General features: G+C 40.1%; 2 protein-coding genes across 3 annotated transcripts in view; one reads left to right on the forward strand and one right to left on the reverse strand.

The window, feature by feature from the left end:
• Positions 1–3,674, reverse strand: part of DDX5 (DEAD-box helicase 5) — a 6,769-nt gene extending 3,095 nt beyond the window's left edge. The window contains exons 1-8 of one of the 2 annotated variants that reach the window (XM_007456778.1): positions 3,330–3,674; positions 1,981–2,146; positions 1,542–1,638; positions 1,321–1,454; positions 1,138–1,203; positions 748–889; positions 506–666; positions 244–416 (exon numbers count right to left, since the gene is read on the reverse strand). In XM_007456778.1, coding sequence (XP_007456840.1) covers positions 244–416; positions 506–666; positions 748–889; positions 1,138–1,203; positions 1,321–1,454; positions 1,542–1,638; positions 1,981–2,146; positions 3,330–3,373 — 983 coding nt within the window. In that variant the 5' untranslated portion in view covers positions 3,374–3,674. The remainder of the gene's footprint in view (positions 1–243; positions 417–505; positions 667–747; positions 890–1,137; positions 1,204–1,320; positions 1,455–1,541; positions 1,639–1,980; positions 2,147–3,329) is intronic. The other variant, XM_007456779.1, reaches the window with a different exon arrangement.
• Positions 3,675–4,416: 742 nt separating this feature from the next.
• Positions 4,417–22,088, forward strand: part of CEP95 (centrosomal protein 95) — a 59,890-nt gene continuing 42,218 nt past the window's right edge. The window contains 6 exon segments of the mRNA XM_007456780.1: positions 4,417–4,435; positions 5,877–6,005; positions 7,087–7,194; positions 10,309–10,419; positions 13,468–13,573; positions 14,984–15,099. Coding sequence (XP_007456842.1) covers positions 4,417–4,435; positions 5,877–6,005; positions 7,087–7,194; positions 10,309–10,419; positions 13,468–13,573; positions 14,984–15,099 — 589 coding nt within the window.

The raw sequence follows: 22,088 nt of genomic DNA on the forward strand, positions 1-22,088 counted from the left end.
CGCCTGCTGAACCTTTCAAATAGTTCTACCTTTGGTCCTTAAATAAACCACAAGAGTCTTTTTTCTATAAGAGTGCTATACTAAAATAGTGATAGCCAACAAGTACCTGAATGAAGGAAGCAAGACAATTTTCAGAGTGACTGACAGACTAATTTCAAGTTAACATTCAGATTCCACCCAACTGAAAGTCACTTTTAAGAGAATATTTGAAACAATTTGTAAAGTTTTTATAGTCAAACTTACTTTTCATCCTTTTCTACGTCATGACACACATCCACAATCTGAAGAATGTTGTGATTTGCACTCAGTTCTAGTGCACCAATGTTTATATGAATATAGTCTTTCAAGAAATCTTCAGCAAGCTGTCTTACTTCTTTTGGCCAAGTAGCACTCCACATTAGGGTTTGCCTATCAGGCTAAAGATTTTTGGATTTTAAAAAAGCATTGTATTCTAAGAATGGATTTAGAGCTAAATTTGAAGAGAACACATTTGAAGGGCACTTACTCTTATTTGATCCACAATCTTCCTTATTTGGGGTTCGAATCCCATATCAAGCATTCTATCTGCTTCATCAAGGACAAGGTAAGTGGTTCTTCTTAGATTGGTTTTCCCACATTCTAAAAAGTCAATCAGTCTTCCAGGTGTTGCAATACAGATTTCCACACCTTCAATTAAACACACAAATGCAACCATGACATCTAAAACTTTCAGCACCACCAGTAACAAATAAAAACCTTGTTAAATACCTCTCTCCAAGTCACGTATCTGTGGTCCCTTGGGAGCACCACCATAAATACAAGTGGACTTCAAGCGACATGCTCTACAGTATTCAGCAGCTACTTGCTGTACCTGTTGGGCCAGTTCCCGAGTTGGTGCCAGCACCAAGCACTATGGAAAGAAAAAGTGGAGCACCTTTAGCAGAGTCCTGGATTCTAGTTTTAGAGTGACAATTTACTACTGTTACACACTGGCAGATGACTTATTCTGTCAATACCCAAAGCAACTTTGTCTCTAGGTAAATTGGGTAAGATCACTAATATCTCTAAATAAAACCAGCACAAACTGACTTTTGCTATACATTCTACAAATTTCTACACTTCTAACCAAAAACTGATAGAATATATATGTAAACTTACAATAGGCCCATCACCTCTCTCTAGAAATGGCTGATGATTGATATGGACAATGGCAGGCAGCAAATACTGTTCAGGGAGAGAGCAAACAACAGAAGTTACATTCAAATACTTCTAGTTTCTTTTAATTCCCAACCAATTTTCTCTAGCACGTGTCACATAACTCGAAAGTTCTCCCAAACTTACAGACAACGTCTTCCCAGATCCAGTTTGTGCTACCCCAACCATATCCAATCCACTTAGAGCAACTGGCCATCCCTGAGCTTGAATAGCTGTGGGTTCAGTAAAGTTCTGCCTTGCAATCACATCCATGACGTTTGCTGCAATTATTAACAGCAATTAAAAATCAGTAATGCCAAGAAAAAAAAATTAAAAAGAAAAACAAAGTCGGGAAAACTAGCACTTACCAGGGAAGTTTGCTTCATAAAAATTCAGGACTGGCTTTGGACAGTTGTGACCTCTGACTGTAATTTCCTTGCTTCTTCTGTACGTCTCTACCTCTTGCTACAAAACAAGTCATAATAATCCAATGAAGTCTCATAACTCCCGCTAACTAAAAACAAGGCCCTGAGTTTATAATTATCTACTTTAAGATGACCTTCAAAAATTTGGATCCATACAGAAAACTGCATGTAATACAAGAACCACCTATTATGTTACACTCAACTTTTCCACGTAAAAGTAAGTCAACATCCCATGTCTCCAAAAGTGAGTTAACACCTCTTCCCCAACTACTTACTTGGAAAACATGAGATTCCCAAAATTTGCAAGAAATTTCTAGTCAGATTTTGATTCACTAAAAAGTTAATGAGCTATGGCCTGAAAAAGCCACATGAAATTACTCACTGCTGTACGCCTAGCCAAATCAGGGTGTTCCTGATAAAAATTCTTCTCAAATTTGGGCAGCTCATCAAGATTCCACTTCTTTTTAACCAGTTTCTCCCCAGGGTTTCCAAACTTCTTTCCAGATAAGGGCCCTGCCCTACTTCCTCCAAATCGAGGGGCACCAAACCTAAAATTAAAAAAAAAAAGTTACAGTTTCAAACATGTACAGACTTACTTACCATCCCTAAGCATATGCTAAAGATCTACGAAAGACTGGAGATGGAAGACCCAACTGTCCTTAGCGATAATCATTCTTTCAAAAGCCACAATAAGCACCGCATCTCCCTCATTTCGCGTTGTGCGAAGTCCACACCACTGAAGCCAAATCAACAGGCCGGGATTTACCAGGTCGGAAACTGGCTGCCCGAACACTAGTTCCGATTACAAGGATAGACAACAGCTGGTGGCTACTAATCTTTTCCACAAGACTAAAAATTAAATGTCTAAGAACGACAATAAAGAAATAAGAAAGCAGCTTAATAGTGACGCTATTTACCAGTCGTCCTCAAGCAAGAGCTTTGGTTTTAATGGATAACGGAACAACACAGGCAGTGAAAGCAGAACAAGGAAGGTGGTCTCGGAGACAGTCATGCAAGCCAATCGAGTTGGGGGGATCCCGCAGTAGGACTCCCGACCGAGAAAGCGAAATTATATAACGCAAAGAAAAAGAGGAGGAGGAGCTGGAGACTACCGGGGGAGGAGTCCCGACCCGGGCGGAGTCGGCCGGGCGGCGTTCCCGCTGGGGCGGCGCTTCCCCCTTTGTCTCGCATTTCTCTCTGCGCCACATTTTCTCGATGCTGCCATTTTGAGCTCCTCCGCCGGGCGGGGTAACAAAGGCGCCGCCGCCATGTCCGCCGCCGGCATTTTCTACCCACGGCTCAGCCACATGGCCGACTCCCGAGATACCTCCTGCTCTCGCCGCATTAACGGCTTCGGAAGCGGCCCCCTCGGCACCCACAGAATCCCTAAGGCCCCTAAAACTCCTCCCGAAAGGTTGCACCTAAGAGCGGCGACTTTGCCTCGAAGTACTGCGCTTTCCTTCCCTAAAAATACGCTCCTTGAAATTCTCCCAACAGCTGCTAAATCATCGAGGCCGCGATGCCCCCCTCCCACACAAAAGGCGTTCTTGAGAGTCGTTAACAGGAAACTCCCAGTTTTGGACAAATATCAAAATGGCGCAAACCTTCAATGGAGGAGGCCCAAGGATAGGCTGAAGAAGGCGAGTTTCCACCGCCCCCCCGCTCCCCGCAACCCTCATCGGCCTCCCATCCCCCACCCGCCGGGCCTGACAGGTCGGTTCCCACACTCACCCTCGATCCCGGCCGCGGTCTCGGTCACTCGAATAACCCGACATGGCGTCAATGGTTGCGGTTGGCGGGAAGCGAAGCGGAGAGAATCGAGCGCGGCGAGTCGCTGGAGGTGGCGACAGCGAAGCCTTGCGGGGGCGGCAGAGGCGGACGGACGGCGATGACAAGAACCTAGGCTACCGACCAAAGACCGGTGGAAATGAATGAGGTGCCGGCGGTGTCCCGGCAGCCGGTTTTATAGCCTGGACCGCCTCCTCCGCCGCAGAGTATGCTGGGAGCCGCTCTATGACCTAATCACTCCGCCCCTGCGCAGAGGCCGCAACGCCAGCCGGCGTTCCGGAATCCGCCATGTTATCGCCCCTCTCCCCGCGGCCCCTCCCTCAGCGTCGCCCGTTTTTCGCCTCTTACAAGGGTGGGCCCACCCGGCCACCCGGCTACCCACCACTGGGATCCCTCAGCTTGCACTCTTTTGACTTCACTTTTTTCTCGTCTTTCACACTTCAAGGAAGCCACCGCGCCCTTTTCCAGGTACAGCCCAGACAATAAAATGGCCAGGCCAGGCTAACCCACTCTATCCACTTGGAGATGTTTACGTCTCCAGAGAGCCTTCACGCCCATAACCAACCAAGGCGGGAAGGCGGAGCCTGGCACTGTCACGTGGCTGCCCCCTCCCACCGGGTGAGCGGGCCGCACTACTTCCCCAGTTGGCTTTGGCGGAGGAGTACAAGACGGAATAGCTCACCGGAAGTGCTGTGCTAATGGCCCCGGGAGGTCGGCCTGGGCTGCTGGGTGACTTGGGCTGTCAAACCCACCCACCCGAGAACCTCTTAGCGGGAACTGGCCGGTGGAGAATAGTTTCTAAAGCCCGCAAACCGCCGCCGCGGCACGTGCTGCGAAAGGAAGTGCTCCCTTGGTGACCAATCAGCAGCGAGAAGCCGTTTTAACGTCCCTCCCTCTTCCACCCCTCCTTCGCGGCACTTTCGTTAGGTTCTCCTTTCTGTCACCGCTGGGTGGGCGCCGTGAGGCCCTCCCAGGACACCGTCCCGCGCGCGCCCGGCTGGGAGTCCGGCCGGCGTCCTGCCTCCGCGACATGGCCGGCTCAGAGGCTGGTGAGTCTCGGCCTTGAGCCTCGGTTGTGTGTGGACTGAAGCCGTACAGTCCAAGTCCCCGAACGCCCCTGCCCAGCTTATCTTGAGGCCTCGGGCAGGTCTGGGCTGCCGGTGGGGCTCGTGACAGACACCCCGTCGTAGTCGGCGGGTTTTCGGGATAGGGTCTGTCAGTCCCGCTCCCTGGCTCCTTCGAAGCGGTCGAGCCTGATTCAGGGGCGGGGTGAGAGAAGGGCCCTGCGGCGAGGTCCGCAGTACGCCCGTATCCTGGCTGCAAAACGGGCGGTCAGAAAGTGTCCTTACCCGGACAGCTATTTCTCTAGGGAATGTGCCCTCTGCTCTTGCACTGTGGGGACTGAGGCTGTACCTGCATCTGTTTTGAATTTTTGAGGACTGGCACTGTAAATATCTGTTGATGCTACTCCCAAAGTAGAATAGTGGTGGACTTTTCAGTGCTTTCTAGAGTTAACCGGCTTTATCCAGCGCCGCTTTTGAAAAGCTAATTGATTTGGTTGTCTAGGACGCTTTCAATCTTTTCTCCAAGACAGCGTTCAAACCAGTTGTCATTCTTTGGTCAGCTGTGAGTAATGGGCATGGGGAGAGGGAGATAATGTACCTTGAAGTCACTCTTACACATACACACATTTATTTGTAGACATACTGAAGATGACGCATACAGAATAAAAGAATTTCCCCTTACTCGCCAGTTATTTGAGGGAATAAGTGTTTTAAGCTTGCTAAATTACCTTTGGTCGAGAAACCCTTGAAATAATTTTGCTAATCACAACAATAAAGGGGTGATACACAGGAAACTTCGACAGTATTGGTAATGTGCTAGCTTTGAATTTAGAGACGTTTTTATGTATTTCTCAAATTTTCTTTCATATACATCAAATATAATTAAAAATAGAACAGATGCAGTAATGTTGGTGTCATTACTCCAATTCTTAACAGCCTAAGTTAATCCCCACCTATTTGGGCATCTTGAACAAGATAATTGGGTAGAAACATGACTAATGCTATGGGGAAATTGAAGCAACATCCATTAATTGGTTTCCAGTAACCTCAAGTTATTCTTCACAATCTGTCTTACATAAAACATAATATTCCTGTTTATTTGTAAATGTGTTTTAAATAAAAAGACCTACGTATGGCTTGTAAAATGGGGACTATGGTAAGTAACTTAAGATTTAGGTTGCAGCAGTGAAAATTGGATTTGCATCATAGTTTTGACTACATTGAAATTAATGGAAGTCATCTCAAGAAATTCAATACATCTTTTCAAAAATCATGACTAGGAGGGTCTTTGAAGTTCTCTAACAATCAAATTCCTTATTTTCTATAGAATTCAGTGTCTGTTTCTGTTGGGGGGGGGTTTAAATGAACGTATATGATTTTTTCTAGTACTAGTTAAGGCTGATCTTTTCCCTTCCTTTCCCAACAGAGTGGGTAACCATTGCCAATAATTTGCTTTTGCAATGTCATATACACCTGAGGATTCGAGAACTAGAAGACTGTGATGCTAATGTTTTTATTGCTCTTTATCAGTCTATTTTGGGAGAAAAGGTACCAGGTAAGGGTACTTAAAAGTGGGAGTAATAGTGTCTGTATCTTAGGCCATAAGTTTCTAGGGTTTTCTAGTTAGATCCTATAGTATATATAAAATCTTGAGTTTTCTCTTTGCGTACATCTTATTTCTATCTAAATAATAGCATTCATTGCCTTAATGAATACCTTAGGAGACCCACCTGTAATAACTGCCTTGGTCATCAACTGTTTAATCATTCATAATGCCCTGTGAAAGTCACACCTTTTCTGTAAATGTACCTTCATAGTTCTAAAATCGAGTGGAATTTGGAAGCTTGTTGAATCCTGGTATTTAACCAATGTTACGGATAAGAATTGTTTGCACTTTGTTCCTGGTTAAATATCTCAGAGTTCTTATCCATAGATTGCTCTGCTGCCTCTGTATCTTTATATAGTTTATAACCATTAAGCACTAAAGTTCTGTGTAGTCTCTCTTCCCTCCATTACCATGAGTCAGTGCCCTCATCGCTTTCTGGAATAATGGGATGGCCTCCAGCTGGTATCTGTGATACTAATCTCAACTCTCTTTAGGGTTCAGAGGCAGGTAGTTATTAGACCAGTCTTTTAGAATACTTTTTTCATCCTTCCACAAGACATTCATCTTCCTCAGTACCAGAGGAGAAACTCCAAATTTGTTGTTAAAATCTTTCTGCATTATGCTGATCTTATAAACCTTTATACCAGTAATTCCCAATAGGCTGCTTTAACAGGACACACATAAACCCCTCCTTGCACACCTGCCTATGGCTATAGGTTAAAGTCTCCCTTGTATTTTCTCCCTTATTAGAGTATTAGCATCTCCTTGAATTCAGGGACCTTTTTAGCTTTCTTTAACACGGTGCTTATTATAGAGTATGTTTATATATAGGTTGATTGAATAAATATTCAGCCATATTCAATCAATAAATATTCAGCCACTAAAGATTCTACTTTGTGGAATTCAGGCTCTGTTTATCTGTATGTTATAGCTTGCTCTGTTTGGGCAGAGCTCAGAGGCCTGGTCAGAGACAGGTAGATGAAAACTTGGACTCACATAGATGCAAAATTGTGTAGTTTTTTTTCCACAGACCTCATAGCTATTCCCAGGAGTCAAGAGGATGAGGCTCACAATGTACAAGCAGTAATTGATTCACTGGCTTTGGATTATCTGCAGGTCAGCTTGTCTCACATAACAGGTTGGTATATACTTAACCATCAGATAATTTTGCATTTTACTAAAATAATTTGTTTTGTAGCATTCTAGATATTGTTTAACCAAATGAGTAAGCTTGTGAAATAGACCAAACAGCAAGACTGAGCCAAGACAATTCACTGGTATAGTTAAGACAGCCATCCTTACGAGCTTTTCCAGGAGTCATACACTGAGTTTGGGATAGGTCTAAGATACAAGAATCGTAGCTGGTAGTTTGAGGTGTGTTTTGTTGTTGTTACTTTAAAGCTATCAGTCTGCTTGTTTGTAGTTGCTAAGAATTAGAAACACCTAAATGTCCATTAATAGGGACAGGTTAAATAAATTATTGTAGCTCCATATAGGGAACTACTCTGCAGCTGTGAAAGATAATGGATGATGCTCTGTATACAACGTTCCATGTTAGTGGAATGATCTCTCATATATACTGTATGAGGAAAACGTGGTGCGGTTATAATGCTAATGTGCAGAGTATGCTACTATTTGTAAAAGCAAAGGTGGGGAGAAAATATATGCAGTTGATTGAATGCCAAAGGACTCTCTAGAAGCATATGCAAAAAACTTGTAATACTGATTACCTCCAATGACAGGAACTACAGGGCTGCAGGACAAGGGTGGGATGAGACTTTTCATTTTATACCTTTTGCACTTTTTGAATTTTGAACCATGTGAATGTATTACCTGTTCAAAATAAATAAAACCGTAAATTGTTTTTCAGCCTTTTTCCAAAAACGTGTGCATGCTTGTATTCAAAAGCCAGACATACCAAATACATTTGTAAATCCTTATTTTTGGTAAATAGAAAATGAGGATTAGTTCAGTAAATTACTACAAGCTAACGAACAGAGGGAATCTTGGGGACTTGAAACTATACTTAAGTCACTAAGCAAAGATTTATACTGTTTTATTCTTTGACAGTCGTTAAAAGAGGTATATGTTAATAAGGATAGGTCATTTACATCTCTTATTTTGATACATCAATAAGAACAGAGTTTTACAAAAATACTCCGTCTTAAGTTTTTTAGTGCAGTTCTAGGTGAATGAATGTGGTAAACTAGTTTGGAGAAAATTCATTTTGAGGGATAACCCTGGGATTTCCCTGTTCTTTTGAAATTTGGAATGGCTTTATCACCTGAGTAGAGTAATTTCTGGTATTTGTATTTACTAAATAAACATACTGTACACCAAGGTTGTGTCTGCTTATAGAACTTTTTGATGCAGAGCTGCCCCTGACAACTCATACCCACCCCATCCCCATGGAAAGTTGCAAAACTGCTTACCTCCTCCAATAGACTGCAAGGCAGCTTTTTACTCCTTGTGTGCTGTTTAAAGCAGTTTCTCCGGGACTTCCCTGGTGGTGCAGTGGTTAAGAATCCACCTGCCGATGCAGGGGACACAGGTTCAGGCCCTGGTCCGGGAGGATCCCACATGCCACAGAGCAACTAAGCCCGTGTGCCACAACTACTGAGCCTGCGCTGTAGATCCTGCAAGCCACAACTACTGACTACTGAAGCCTGCGCACCACAACTACTGAAGCCCACCCGCCTAGAGCCTGGGCTCTGCAACAAGAGAAGCCACCGCAATAAGAAGCCCGTGCCCCACAACGAAGAGTAGCCCCTGCTCGCTGCAACTAGAGAAAGCCTGCATGCAGCAATGAAGACCCAACACAGCCAAAAATAAGTAAATTTATTAAAAAAAAGAAAAAGAAAGCAGTTTCTCCTACATCATGAAGCACTGCATTCTGGCTGGCAGTCTTAGTTGCTGGGTTGGCAGAGTATGCTCCCCATCCTGGAAACCAGAAGTCTTGGGTATGTCCTTGGGGTATGCTTGTATATCTTGTTAAGCCAGAAAACATAGGGCTTAAAAACAAGATTTCTGTTCAGCTGTTTTAAACAAAAAAACTCTCAAACATTGATTATCTTTACTAGAGTGTTGTAAACCATCAAATTTCTGGTTTAGGTTTGTTTTGCATCATGACTGAAGTTATGAATGGCTAGATTATCTCAAATATCAAATTTCCACTCTGCCTCTCCCATACTTGTTTGAATTCATGCCAGCTCTGATCTCCCAAAGGACAACACAGGTGTCTCAGCAGTTAAGTTCCATCCATACCTGATGTTGATTGGAGTCCATTTTAGGTGACATTAAACATGTCAAGTTTCCATGCTTTTGCCAGCCCGTATTTTGTCAACATTTCAATTTAAAATTTATTAAAAATCTATTATAGGCCAGGTACTGTGCTAGGGACTGTTTAAAGATTAGTTTTAGGTATAAAGCGGGTATAGTGGGAGGTAAGGCTGGAGAGGTTGGGGGTGAGGTGAGATTAAAAGTGGTTTTATATGCAGGGACCCATGGTCAGTTTTATTTATTTATTTTTTATTTTTTATTTTTTGCGGTACGCGGGCCTCTCACTGCTGCGGCCTCTCCCATTGTGGAGCACAGGCTCCGGACGTGCAGGCCCAGCGGCCATGGCTCACGGGCCCAGCCGCTCCGCAGCACGTGGGATCCTCCCGACCAGGGCACGAACCCGCGTCCCCTGCGTCGGCAGGCGGACTCTCAACCACTGCGCCACCAGGGAAGCCCCATGGTCAGTTTTTAATCAAAAAATGGCGTAATCTATACAAAGTGAATAGGAGTTAACAAATTTTAAAAATTAGAAATTCCTGATGAGAGTATCCCAAGTGTTTTGCGTGTTGTTTTATATTACTCAAACTGCTATTGTTTTCAGAACAAACCACTATCTGAAAGTGTTCCCTCCTGCAATTTTTTTTTACCAACCTAATAAAGTTCAGCTTAATTGCTTTATTTATACTTCAGTATAAAACTTAGAGGAGGAAGTCCACTTATTTTGCTTCTTGATAAATGAAGGACTATGCCAATGAATTATCAACCATACTATTCAAGACTACCCCTTTTTCTTCAGATATAATCAAGCATCAGGAAATTAATGTTTTTAATATTTATAATATTTTTTCTCCTTGATTAATTTATAATCCTTGTATTGTGAACAATATTTTCACAGTGGTATATCCATTTCAAAATTATGAGGCTTTCAATTTCTTGGTTAATTTTTTTTAATAGCTCTGTATTCTGTGTTCAGGAGAAAATATAGTGAAAGGAGATAAAGAATCTATTAAGAATCTCCTAGAAATATTCGATGGGTTACTGGAGTATCTTACAGAACACATCAGTGAAACATCTCATGAGAAAAGTAAGTTTAAGAAAAAAATTTGGTTTGATTTATATTCTGTGTTATGTCTCTCTGTCTTTTATCTTTTTGCCTATTTTTCTCCATAGGAATTAGAATCACTAGTACACTATATCTGATAAATTTAATTATAAATTAAATTTCAGTTCTCATTGTTCCAAGTGGTTGAAACCTCTATCCTAGACTACCATCATGTCTTTTGTTAACTTGGCTATTGCTTATAAGTTACTTTAAAGCTAATCTGTAATTGAAAGCTAAATCTGACTAAAATTGCTTACTGTCCTATTATTACATGAAATTCCTTACTTCAAAATTTCCTATGTCAGAACTGCCATTTTTGTTATAAATTTGGATACTGGGGAGGCATCAGCAGAAAGGGTTGGTACATTTCTGTCTCCAACCTACACTTCAGTTTGTGACAGTGTGAATATTTTTTATTTCACTCATCAAGTGACTCAGTTCTCCAAATTGTAACAGTTTATTGTATGAAATTTTGATACTATGTTTTTTTAATGATAAAGATCATTATTGCTGTATTATTTTCCAAAGGTGTCGTGGTTATTTAAACTGGATCATTAGTGTGTAAGTGCTATTCATAATCTTTGGCTCAATAAATCCCATCTCTAGGGATTTGTCCTAAGAAAATAATACAAAAGAAAGGTGCTTGAAGGTCTTCATGCAGTGTTATTTATCATTGGGGGAAAAAAACAAAACAAAGAACCTTATGTCTTAACAGTTTGAGATTGGTCAATAAATAATACTGTATGTATTAATACACTGAATAATATATGACCCATATTAGAATGGGTTTACTATTGTAAAGTTATCCAAAACAAGTTTTTAGCAGGAGTAGCAATTAGTATAAATTCTAATACATATGAAGACAAAAAATTGGGGCAGGCTCATCATTCCTAATTCTCACATTGTTGATGGTGAGACCTATGCTGTGAATATAACATCTGAAATTAATCTTAAATTCTTTTCTTTTTTTCTTTCCTTTTTTTTTTTTTTTTTGTTTGTTTTTGCGGTACACGGGCCTCTCACTGTTGCGGCCTCTCCCATTGCGGAGCACAGGCTCCGGACGCGCAGGCTCAGTGGCCATGGCTCACAGGCCCAGCCGCTCCGCGGCATGTGGGATCTTCCCAGACCGGGGCATGAACCCGTGTCCCCTGCATCGGCAGGCGGTCTCTCAACCACTGCGCCACCAGGGAAGCCCTTAAATTCTTTAGTTAGAGATAGTTTTCTACCTTTTATCCTTGTTGCTGAAAAAGACTTAAAAGCATATAGAGATAAGGCCTAGAAGGAAAGATTGAAAGGTACGCCACACTGTACATTTCTTCTTTTTAATTTCAAAAAACTTGAGTTTTGAGTGTTTAATGAATGTTAAATATCAGCCTAGGTACTCTGGGAAGATTCAGAGCTGCATGCCATGTTTATTGCTCTCAAAGAAAACTATACTCAAGTCAGGGAGACTGCCATAAATACATACAGTAAAAACTGTAGGAGAATTGGGAGGGAGTGAATGACATGGAAAAACTCACCTAATTCAAGGCTACAAGTAGCTATTTCGATGCTCTGTGGCTTTTTAATCATTTTAGCAGCAAGAATAAGGGGAAGAAAACTACCTAAAAGAGTAATTAATTTGAAATGTTGTAACGACAGCAGTTTTTATGATGTAGTACTTGATCGCATGTAGGGGAGGGATGATAGGCAGTGGGGATGGAGAGGAGGACAGAACTGAGAGATACTTACATGTGAGGCTGGTAATAATGAAATGCTGAGCGGGGGATCTTTCCAGGGAGGTCAGTAGGATATAAGCTTAGTGCTGCTAGAACGGAGTTGCTTAGATGGAGCCTCCCTATGTGATAGTACTGTAGTTGGAAAATGTTTTCTGAAGTCTGATTCTCACCTTTGCAGGTCCAAGTTTATATAGCAGTATTATCTAGAGCTGATCAGAATCTTCAACATGCCAATTAATAATGGGAAATAAATCTGTATTATCACTAGTCATGTCAGGTACAGAGCAGTTTCTTCTGAGCTAGCATTATCATTTACCACTGAAGATCAAGGGATTTGAAGGCAGACTATGGGCTTAATGCTCCCACTCACTGTGACTCACTAAATTTCATCCCTCACGGTAGGACTGAAGCTCTCTAAGCCTCAGTTTTCTCTTCTGAAATTCTTTCATGATTGTAGTGAAGGTTAATAGATATGCATAAGTAATTTAGTATTGAGCCTAGTCCAGAGTAAATACACAATGAATATTGACTAATGTTGTTAAAATGTTGCTTGGCGAATATAGAAACAGAAAAAAGTGAAGGTGGTTGTTGAAACAGGAAATCTCTAGAAGTGGGATGGGAATATCCAGACGGGTATATCTGAAGTAGGAGGTTTCACCCACATACCTCCTGAAATCACTTCTCTAGTGAGTTACTGCCACTGTGAAAGTGTATTTCTTAAGTATGTTGGGGTAGAAAATAGGTTGAGAGTCTTTTTTTTGGGGGGGTGTGCTGTGTGGCGTGAGGGATCCTAGCTTCCCGACCAGGGATTGAACCCGTGCCCCTACAGTGGAAGCACAGAGTCTTAACCACCAGACCGCCAGGGAAGTCCCAAGGTTGATAGTCTTAAGGAAAATTTCATCCACACCTTGATGTGGTCTCACTCTTATCTTAGGCTAGGGCATGATTGTCTTGGAGCTTGAGGTAGGCTGACGTAGTCATGTTTTTCTGAAGCCACATCCTAGTCACCTTGCCTCAGATATCTCACAGATATCTCTAACTCACAGATAGAGAGGTGTAAAGAATACTAAATGAACCTACCACCTGGCTTAAAAAATAGAACATTGCTAATACAACTGTAGACCCTGCTTTTAAAGCAACACTTGCGTGCTCATTGCAAGTAATGATTTGGTTCTCACTTCACTTTCACAAGAGCCCAGTGTACCAGGAAGGGGTTGGGGGTATTTTACTGCCCTTACCTCTACCCATCCCCTGTAAAGAAATAGTTGCATTAACTTGGGTTTTTGGTATTGTTTTTGTCTGTTCTAAACAGGTGAAACTGGACAGCGTTCTAAAGAATCCCATCGAGGAGACCCTTTGGAAGAGCGAGAAAGTACTAAAGAATCCAGATCATCATGGAAAAGAGTTTCTTTTGAGAGGTAGCACTCAATGTCTGAATTTAAGCAAAACAAGTTACGCTTTTCCTTCTTCTAAGAATTAAAATTGCATACAACATACCAGAATGGCAGCAAAAAAACAAAAAACAAAGCTAATGTGAAAATTTACTAACTTCTCATGTTTTAAACCTCCCTGAGGGAGTTTTAAGAACCTCGAGCTATATATAATACTTAATTCTCAGCATTAGCCACCTACTTAATTTAAAACATTTCCCTTAATCATCAAAGTAGTTTATGTTCCTTGCTGAAAACTTGGAAAGTACAGAGGAATAAAAAAGAAGCAGAAAAAAGATTAACTGTATCATTCAGAACTAAGTAACTGCTTGTTAACATTTTGTTGTAATTTAGCCTTTTTTACTGTTTTTTCTTTTGGGGATTTAGTCATATTGTCTGTATAATTTTGTTTCCTGCATTTTAAAGTTTAACACATCAAGTCTTTTCCTAACTTGATAAACTCTTTATAATCATTTTTAATCACTGTATAACATATCATGCATATGGGTGCATCATAATTTACTAAACCACGCCTCTGAAGTGGAGGTAGTTGTTCCTTTGTTTTTCATATTATTACTTTTTAATGTGATACATAATTCTGTTTATTCTTTCTCTCCTCTCCTTCCACTCATATATTTAAGCTACATTCAGAGTGGAAGACTATGAATGATATAAAGCTATTACAAGTTGCCAAATTACTTTCCCAAAAGGCTGTGACTATTTAAATACCCACCAGCAGTATAAAAGTACTGGGTTACTGCACCCTTATCAACCAGTATCATCGACCAATACCAGAGTTATAAAATTGCTGTTTTCATAGGCAAAATGTAATGTTGTTGCAGGTTTGGTTGTACTTCTGCTAAGTAGAGGTTGAACATGCTGCTATGATTTTCCTTTAAGTATCCAATTGTCAGTTTTTTTATGGAGTTTGTCATGGTTTGAAAAGCACAGGCAAAGCCTTCTTGTTTAAATATAGTATGTTGTAGAAAATGTGTCTTAAAGGAGACCATCAGGAAATAAATTTTTTGACTTTATTTTTCATTATTAGATTAAAAAAATAACAAAAGTGCAAAAGTGCAACAATAAAAGGATGTTTAATACAAAATTAATATCCTACCTAGATTCCCTCCACACCTCTAAAGTAACCAGTATTTATTGTTCTCTATGTATATTCGCCTATACATTTAATCCTTGGCACTTTATACACAGCTTTTCCCGCCATACGTGTATCAGTTAAAACAGTTAAGCAGCAGAAGGAAAAGTCTCCTGTTTTCTGCACATAACAATGTCGAATCTGAACATCCATAGGCAGGCTGCTTGAAGCAGTTCTCGGGGTCCTCACAGAAAGGACCCTTTGTGGTCAGGCCAGACCATCAGTAAGTGAGGAAACTCTTTCAGGTGCTCCTCATCATCTGAGGCATTGGGCCCCTCTTGGGGTGGAGATGAAGCAGAATCCACTGGTGAAATAATTAGACTTGGAGACACAGCACATACCTTTTCTCTAAGAAGTAATGGTGAGTAGTTAAACTTCAAATATCAGTTATTGTTATTCAACATAAAACTGTGAAAATGTAAATAGTTATACTTAAAAGTTGAGAAGAATAGAGAGAGCCCTAACTGGACATCAAAATTGAAATTCCAGAATACTGCCATTACCCACTGTATATGAACAGTTGTCCAGAATGAGTCAAGTGGGAGTCCTAGGCGCATGGGCAAATAGGTGGATGCACGTTTGTCATGTAATATGTGGGACTTGATACCCTAGGAAGAAAATTCTGGATGCAGCTTAACAGTTTGGTCACACTCAGAATACCCCTTAAGTATAGTTTCCTGAGCTGGGTGACTCACTTTTTTCATGGTGTCAAGCAAGTGTGTACATCCAGTGGCAGTTTTTCTCCCAGGCTTCAGGCCATATTTCCAACAGTCCCTGTTTATGCACAGTAAACCTGAATATCTCTCAGGCCTGTTTTGAGACTCTCACCTTGCCCTCCTCCAGCCATCCCACTTCCTGTTCTGCCCATCTTGGTTGTCTTGCTTTTCTCTGGGCATCATATAGTTTCTTTTATCTTTCCTTTTCTTTTCTTTTTTTTTTTTTTTTTTTTTTTTTGTGAAGGTCCCAATCACCTTGCCACCTATAGATCAAGATCAGTTTGTCTCTGGCAAACTTTCTTTTAACAAAGCAGTTATTATTATTATTATTTTTGGCTGTGCCACGCAGCTTGTGGGATCTCAGTTTCCCGACCAGGGATTGAACCTGGGCCATGGCAGTGAAAGCCCAGAATCCTAACCACTAGGCCACCAGGGAACTTCCAACATCATATAGTTTCTTTTGTTGGAATGCTCTTCCTTTCTGTTTCTGGCAAACTCACTCTATACAAAGCCTAGCCTCTGAGGCTCTGTATTCCTATATTGTGGTCTTCTCACCTTGACTATTATGTAAACTGTGAGTTCCAGGGACAGTAGCGACCTCATATTCATTCAGCAAATATTTATTTAATGCCTTCCCTCTGCCGGGCAGTGGTGATACAGTAGTAAACAGAATAGGCACAGACACAAATCCCTTCCCTTATAGAACATATATTCTACTTGTGGAGGCAGTCAATAAATAAGACAAATAAGTGAGATGTCTAATAAAATTATTCATCTTAGTATTCCAAAAATTAGCAAAACATTAGGCCCGCAATAAGTATTTTTTTAAAATGGAAGAACAGGAATGCTAGAGTAGAATTAAGTACATTAAATTATGGGAATCAAGTGGCCTGCATTCTCTTCCAGACTCTGCTACTGGCTGTGTGACTTTGGACAAGCCCCTTATCTTTTCTGAGCCTCTGTTTCTTCAAGTGTAAAATTAGAGAATTAAACTAAACCATCTTTGAAATCCCTTTCAGCATTAATACTCTAATTCCAAGGAATATACACACCATTCCAAGGAATTGTGTTCGAAGAACCTATGTCTGGGAGGTCAGACAGTAAGCCAAAGACATTTACTTGCCACTGGGATGGGCAAAGTAGCAGAATGACCAGAGTCAAGTGTAGGTAATGCAAGAATGTTTCTTCAAGGTAGAGAGTCAGATGAAAGGTATGGTGACTTTAGAAATGGTGTTCTGTGATAGCAAGTGCCTTGTAGAAAGGTTATATCTATAAAAAGTGAATTATTATTTTCAGATTTTAACTTCAGATTATAATGCAATTAAAAGGAAAAAAAGAAATGGTTGAGAGGGCTTCCCTGGTGGCGCAGTGGTTGAGAGTCCACCTGCCGACACGGGACACAGGTTCGTGCCCTGGTCCGGGAAGACCCCACATGCTGCGGAGCGGCTGGGCCCGTGAGCCATGGCTGCTGAGCCTCTGCGTCCGGAGCCTGTGCTCTGCAACGGGAGAGGCCACAACAGTGAGAGGCCCGCGTACCGCAAAAAAAAAAAAAAAGAAATGGTTGAGAGAAAAGCCAGGCTAAGGTGTTTGGGTTTGATGTCATATGGTAGCTTCCTTTTATATTTGGATTTAATTCATCAGATAAATGTCATCATATACATTCTTCGACATCTAATTTAGGCTTTAATTCCAGGACTATAACTTTCTTTTTTATTGCAATATAATTGACATATAACATTACGTTACTTATACAGATGTACAATATGATTTTTCAGTAGTATGTATTGCAAAATGATTACCACAGTATGTCTAGTTAACATTCGTTACCAGAAAATTACAAACTTTTTTCTTGTGACGAGAACTTTTAAGATCTACTCTATTAGCAACTTTCAAATATACAACACAGTATTTTCTTCTTAAACCTTTTTTAAAATTGAGATATAGTTGATGTACAATATTATATGTTACAGGTGTACAGCACAGCGATTCACAATTTTTAAATTTTTATATTCCATTTATAGTTATTATAAAGTATTGGCTATATACCCTGTGTTGTACAATATATCCTTGTATCTTATTTTATACATAATAGTTTGTACCTCTTAACCCCTTCCCTGTCTTGCCCCCTCCCCACTGGTAACCACTAGTTTGTTCTCTGTATCTGTGAGTTTGTTTCCTTTTTGTTATATTCGCTAGTTTGTTTTATTTTTTAGATTCCACATATAAGTGATATCATATAGTATTTGTTTTTCTCTCTGACTTATATCACTTAGCATAATACCCTCCAAGTCCATCCATGTTGTTGCAAATGGCAAAATTTTCATTCCATTTTTATGGGTGAGTAGTATTCCATTGTATGTATGTATGTGTATATATATATATATATGCCACATTTTCTTCATCCGTTAATGGACACAGGTTGCTTCCATATCTTGGCAATTATATATAATGCTGCTATGAATCTTGGGGGTGCATGTATCTTTTCAAATTAGTGTTCCCATTTATTTTGGATATGTAACCAGAAGTGGAGTTGCTGGGTCATATGGTGGTTCTGTTTTTAGCTTTTTGAAAAACTGTTATACTGTTCTCCACAGTAGCAGCACCGATTTGCATTCCCACCAGTAGTGTACAAGGGTTCCCTTTTTTCCACATCCTCACCAGCATTTGTTATCTGTGGTCTTTTTTTGGGGGGGGGGCCAACATACACTTTTTTTTGATTAATTTTTATTGGAGTATAGTTGCTTTACCATGCTGTGTTAATTTCTGCTGTACAGCAAAGTCAATCAGTTATATGTATACATATATTCCCTCTTTTTTAGATTTCCTTCCCATTTAGGTCACCACAGAGCATTGAGTAGAGTTCCCTGTGCTATACAGTAGGTTCTCATTAGTTATCTATTTTATACATAGTAGTGTATACATGTCAATCCTAATCTCCCGATTCATCCCACCCGCCCCCTTGCCCCCTTGGTAAAGTTTGTTCACTATATCTATGTCTCTATTTCTGCTTTGCAGATAAGTTCATCTGTACCATTTTTCTAGATTCCACATATAAGTGATATTATACAATATTTTTCTCTTTGTGACTTACTTCACTCTGTATGACACTCTCTAGGTCTATCCACGTCTCTGCAAATGGCATTATTTCATTCTTTTTTTATGGCTGAGTCGTTCTGCATTGTATATATGTACCACGTCTTCTTTATCCATCCCTCTCTCTTTTTTTTTTTTTTTTTTTCGGTACACGGGCCTCTCACTGTTGTGGCCTCTCCCGTTGCAGAGCACAGGCTCCGGACGCAGAGGCTCAGCGGCCGTGGCTCACAGGCCCAGCCGCTCTGTGGCATGTGGGATCTTCCCGGACTGAGGCACTAACCCGTGTCCCCTGCATCAGCAGGCAGACTCTCAACCACTGCGCCACCAGGGAAGCCCTTCTGCCCATTTTTCAATTGGGTTTGTTTTTTTGATGTTGAGTTGTATGAGCCTTTTATATATTTTGGATATTAATCCCTTTGTCAGTCATCTCATTAGCAAATATTTTCTAATTTTAAAGGTTGTCCTTTTTTGTTTATTTGTTTGTTTTTCTGGCCACACTGCGTGGCATGTGGGATTTTAGTTCCCTGTCCAGGGATCGAACCTGCACCCCCTGCATTGGAAGCACAGAGTCTCAACCACTGGACCATCAGGGAAGTCCCTAAAGGTTGTCTTTTTGTTGATGGTTTCCTTTGCTGTGCAAAAACTTATAAGTCTAACTAGGTCCCATTTGTTTATTTTTGCTTTTATTTCCTTTGCTTTAGGAGACAGAGCCAAAAAGATACTGCTACAATTTATGTCAAAGAGTGTTCTGCGTATGTTTTCTTCTAGGAGTTTTATGGTTTTTGGTCTTACAGTTAGACCTATAATCCATTTTGAGTTTATTTTTGTATATGGTGTGAGAAAATGTAATTTCATTCTTTTACATGTAGCTGTCCAGTTTTCCTAGCACCACTTATTGAAGGACTGTCTTTTTCTCTGTTGTATATTGTTGCCTCCTTGTCATAGATTAATTGACCTTCAGTGTGTAGGTTTATTTCTAGGCTCTCTATTCTGTTCCACTGATTTATGTATCTGGCTTTGTGCCAGTTCCATACTGTTTTGATTACTGTAGCTTTGTAGTATAGTCTGAAGTCAGGGAGCGTGAATCCTACAGCTCCTTTTTGCTCAAGATTGTTTTGGCTATTCAGGGTCTTTTGTGTTTCCATACAAATTTTAACATTATTTGTTCTAGTTCTGTGAAAAATGTCATTGGTAATTTGGTAGGGATTGCATTGAATATGTGAATTGCCTTGGCTAGTATAGTCAATTTAACAATATTCTTCCAGTTCTTGAACGTGGTATATCTTTTCATCTGTGTGTCGTCTTCAGTTTCTTTCATCAGTGTCTTATAGTTTTCTGGGTACAGGTATTTTACCTCCTTAGGTAGGTTTATTCCTGGGTGTTTTATTCTTTTTGGTGCAGTGACAAATGGGATTGTTTCCTTAATTTCTCTATCTGATAGTTTGTTGTTAGTGTATAAAATTGCGACAGACTTCTTCATATTAATCTTGTGTCCTGCAACTTTACTGAATTCACTGGTGAGCTCTGGTAGTTTTCTGGTGGCTTCTTTAGGATTTTCTATATGTAGTATCATGTCATCTGCAAACTGACAGTTTTACTTCTTACTTTCCAATTTAGATTCCTTTTATTTTTTTTCTTGTCTGATTGCTCTGGCTAGGACTTTCAATTCTATGTTGCATAAATGTGAGAGAGGGCATCCTTGTCTTGTTCCTGATCTTAGAGGAAATGCTTTTGGCTTTTCACCATTGAGTATGATGTTAACTGTGGGTTTCTTACATATGGCCTTTATTATGTTGAGGTATGTTCCCTCTGTGCCCACTTTCTGGAGAGTTTTTATCATAAATGGGTGTTGAATTTTGTCAGAAGCTTTTTCTGCATCTATTAAGATGATCCTTTGATTTTTATTCTTTCAGTTTGTTAATGTGGTGTATCACATTAACAAATTTGCAGATTCTGAAAATCTTTGCATCTCTGGGATAAATCCCACTTGATCATGGTGTAGGATCCTTTTAATGCGTTGTTGGATTCGGTTTGCTAGTATTTCATTGAGAATTTTTGCATCTATGTTCACCAGTGATTTGGGCCTGTAATTTTCTTTTTTTGTGATGTCTTTGTCTGGCTTTGGTATCAAGGTGATGCTGGCCTCATTGAGTGAGTTCGGAAGTGTTCCTTCCTCTGCAATTTTTTGGAATAGTTTGAGAAGATAAGATGTTAACTCTTCTCTACATGTTTGGTAGAATTCAGCTGTGAAGCCATCTGGTCCTGGACTTTTTGTTTGTTGAGAGTTTTTAAATTAGTGATTCAGTTTCGTTACTGGTAATTGGTCTGTTTGTATTTTCTATTTCTTCCTGGTTCTTGGGAGATTGTACATTTCTAAGAATTTGTCCTTTTCTTCTAGGTTGTCCATTTTATTGGCATCTAGTTGTTTGTAGTAGTCTCTTATGATCTTTTGTATTTCTTTGGTGCTGGTTGTAACTTCTCTTTTTTCCCTTCTGATTTTATTGATTTGGACCTTCTCTCTTTTTCTTGATGAGTCTGGCTAAAGATTTATCAGTTTTGTTTGTTTTTTCAAAGAACCAATTCTTAGTTTCATTGATCTTTTCTACTGTTTTTTTAGTCTCTATTTTATCTGTTTCTGCTTTGACCTTTCTTTCCTTCTACTAACTTTGGGTTTTGTCTGCTTTTTTTAGTTCTTTTAGGTATAAGGTTAGGTTGTTTATTTGAGGTTTTTTTGTTTCCTGAGGTAAGCTTGTATCACTAACTTCCCTCTTAGAACTGCATTTGCTGCATCCCGTAGATTTTGGATTATTATGTTTTTGTTTTCATTTGTCTCCAGGTATTTTTTTAATTCCTCTTTGATTTCTTCAGTGATCCATTGATTGTTTAACAGCATATTGTTTAATCTCTGTGTGTTTGTGGTTTTTGCAGTTTTTCTTGTAGTTGATTTCTAGCTTCCTAGTGTTGTGGTCAGAAAAGATGCTTGATGTGATTTCAGTTTTCTTAAATTTACTGAGGTTTGTTTTGTGGCCTAGCATGTGATCTATCCTGGAGAATGTTCCATGTGCACTGGAAAAGAATGTGCATGCTGCTTCTTTCGGATCGAATGTTCTGTACATCTATTAAGCCCATCTGGTCTAATGTGTCATTTAAGGCTAGTGTTTCCCTATTGATTTTCTGTCTGGATGATCTGCCCATTGATGTAAGTGGGGTGTTAAAGTCCCTTATTATTACTGTGTTACTGTCAGTTTCTTCCTTTATGTCTGTTAATGTTTGCTTTATGTATTGAGGTGCTTGTATATTGGGTGCATATATATTTACAGTTGTTATGTCTTCTTCTTGGATTGATCCCTTGATCATAATTTAATGTTCTCCTTTGTCTTTTGTAATAGTCTTTAATGTCTATTTTGTCTATTATGAGTATTGCTACCCCAGTTTTCTTTGTTTTCCATTTGCAGTATCTCTCTCTCTCTCTTTCCATTATATATGTGATTGTCTTAAGTTGCTGATCTCTCACTTTTTTTTTTTTTTTTTTTTTTTTTTT

Source organism: Lipotes vexillifer, unplaced genomic scaffold (assembly GCF_000442215.2).
Source record: "Lipotes vexillifer unplaced genomic scaffold, Lipotes_vexillifer_v1.1 scaffold299, whole genome shotgun sequence".
In the NCBI taxonomy this organism is placed as follows: Eukaryota; Metazoa; Chordata; class Mammalia; order Artiodactyla; family Lipotidae; genus Lipotes; species Lipotes vexillifer.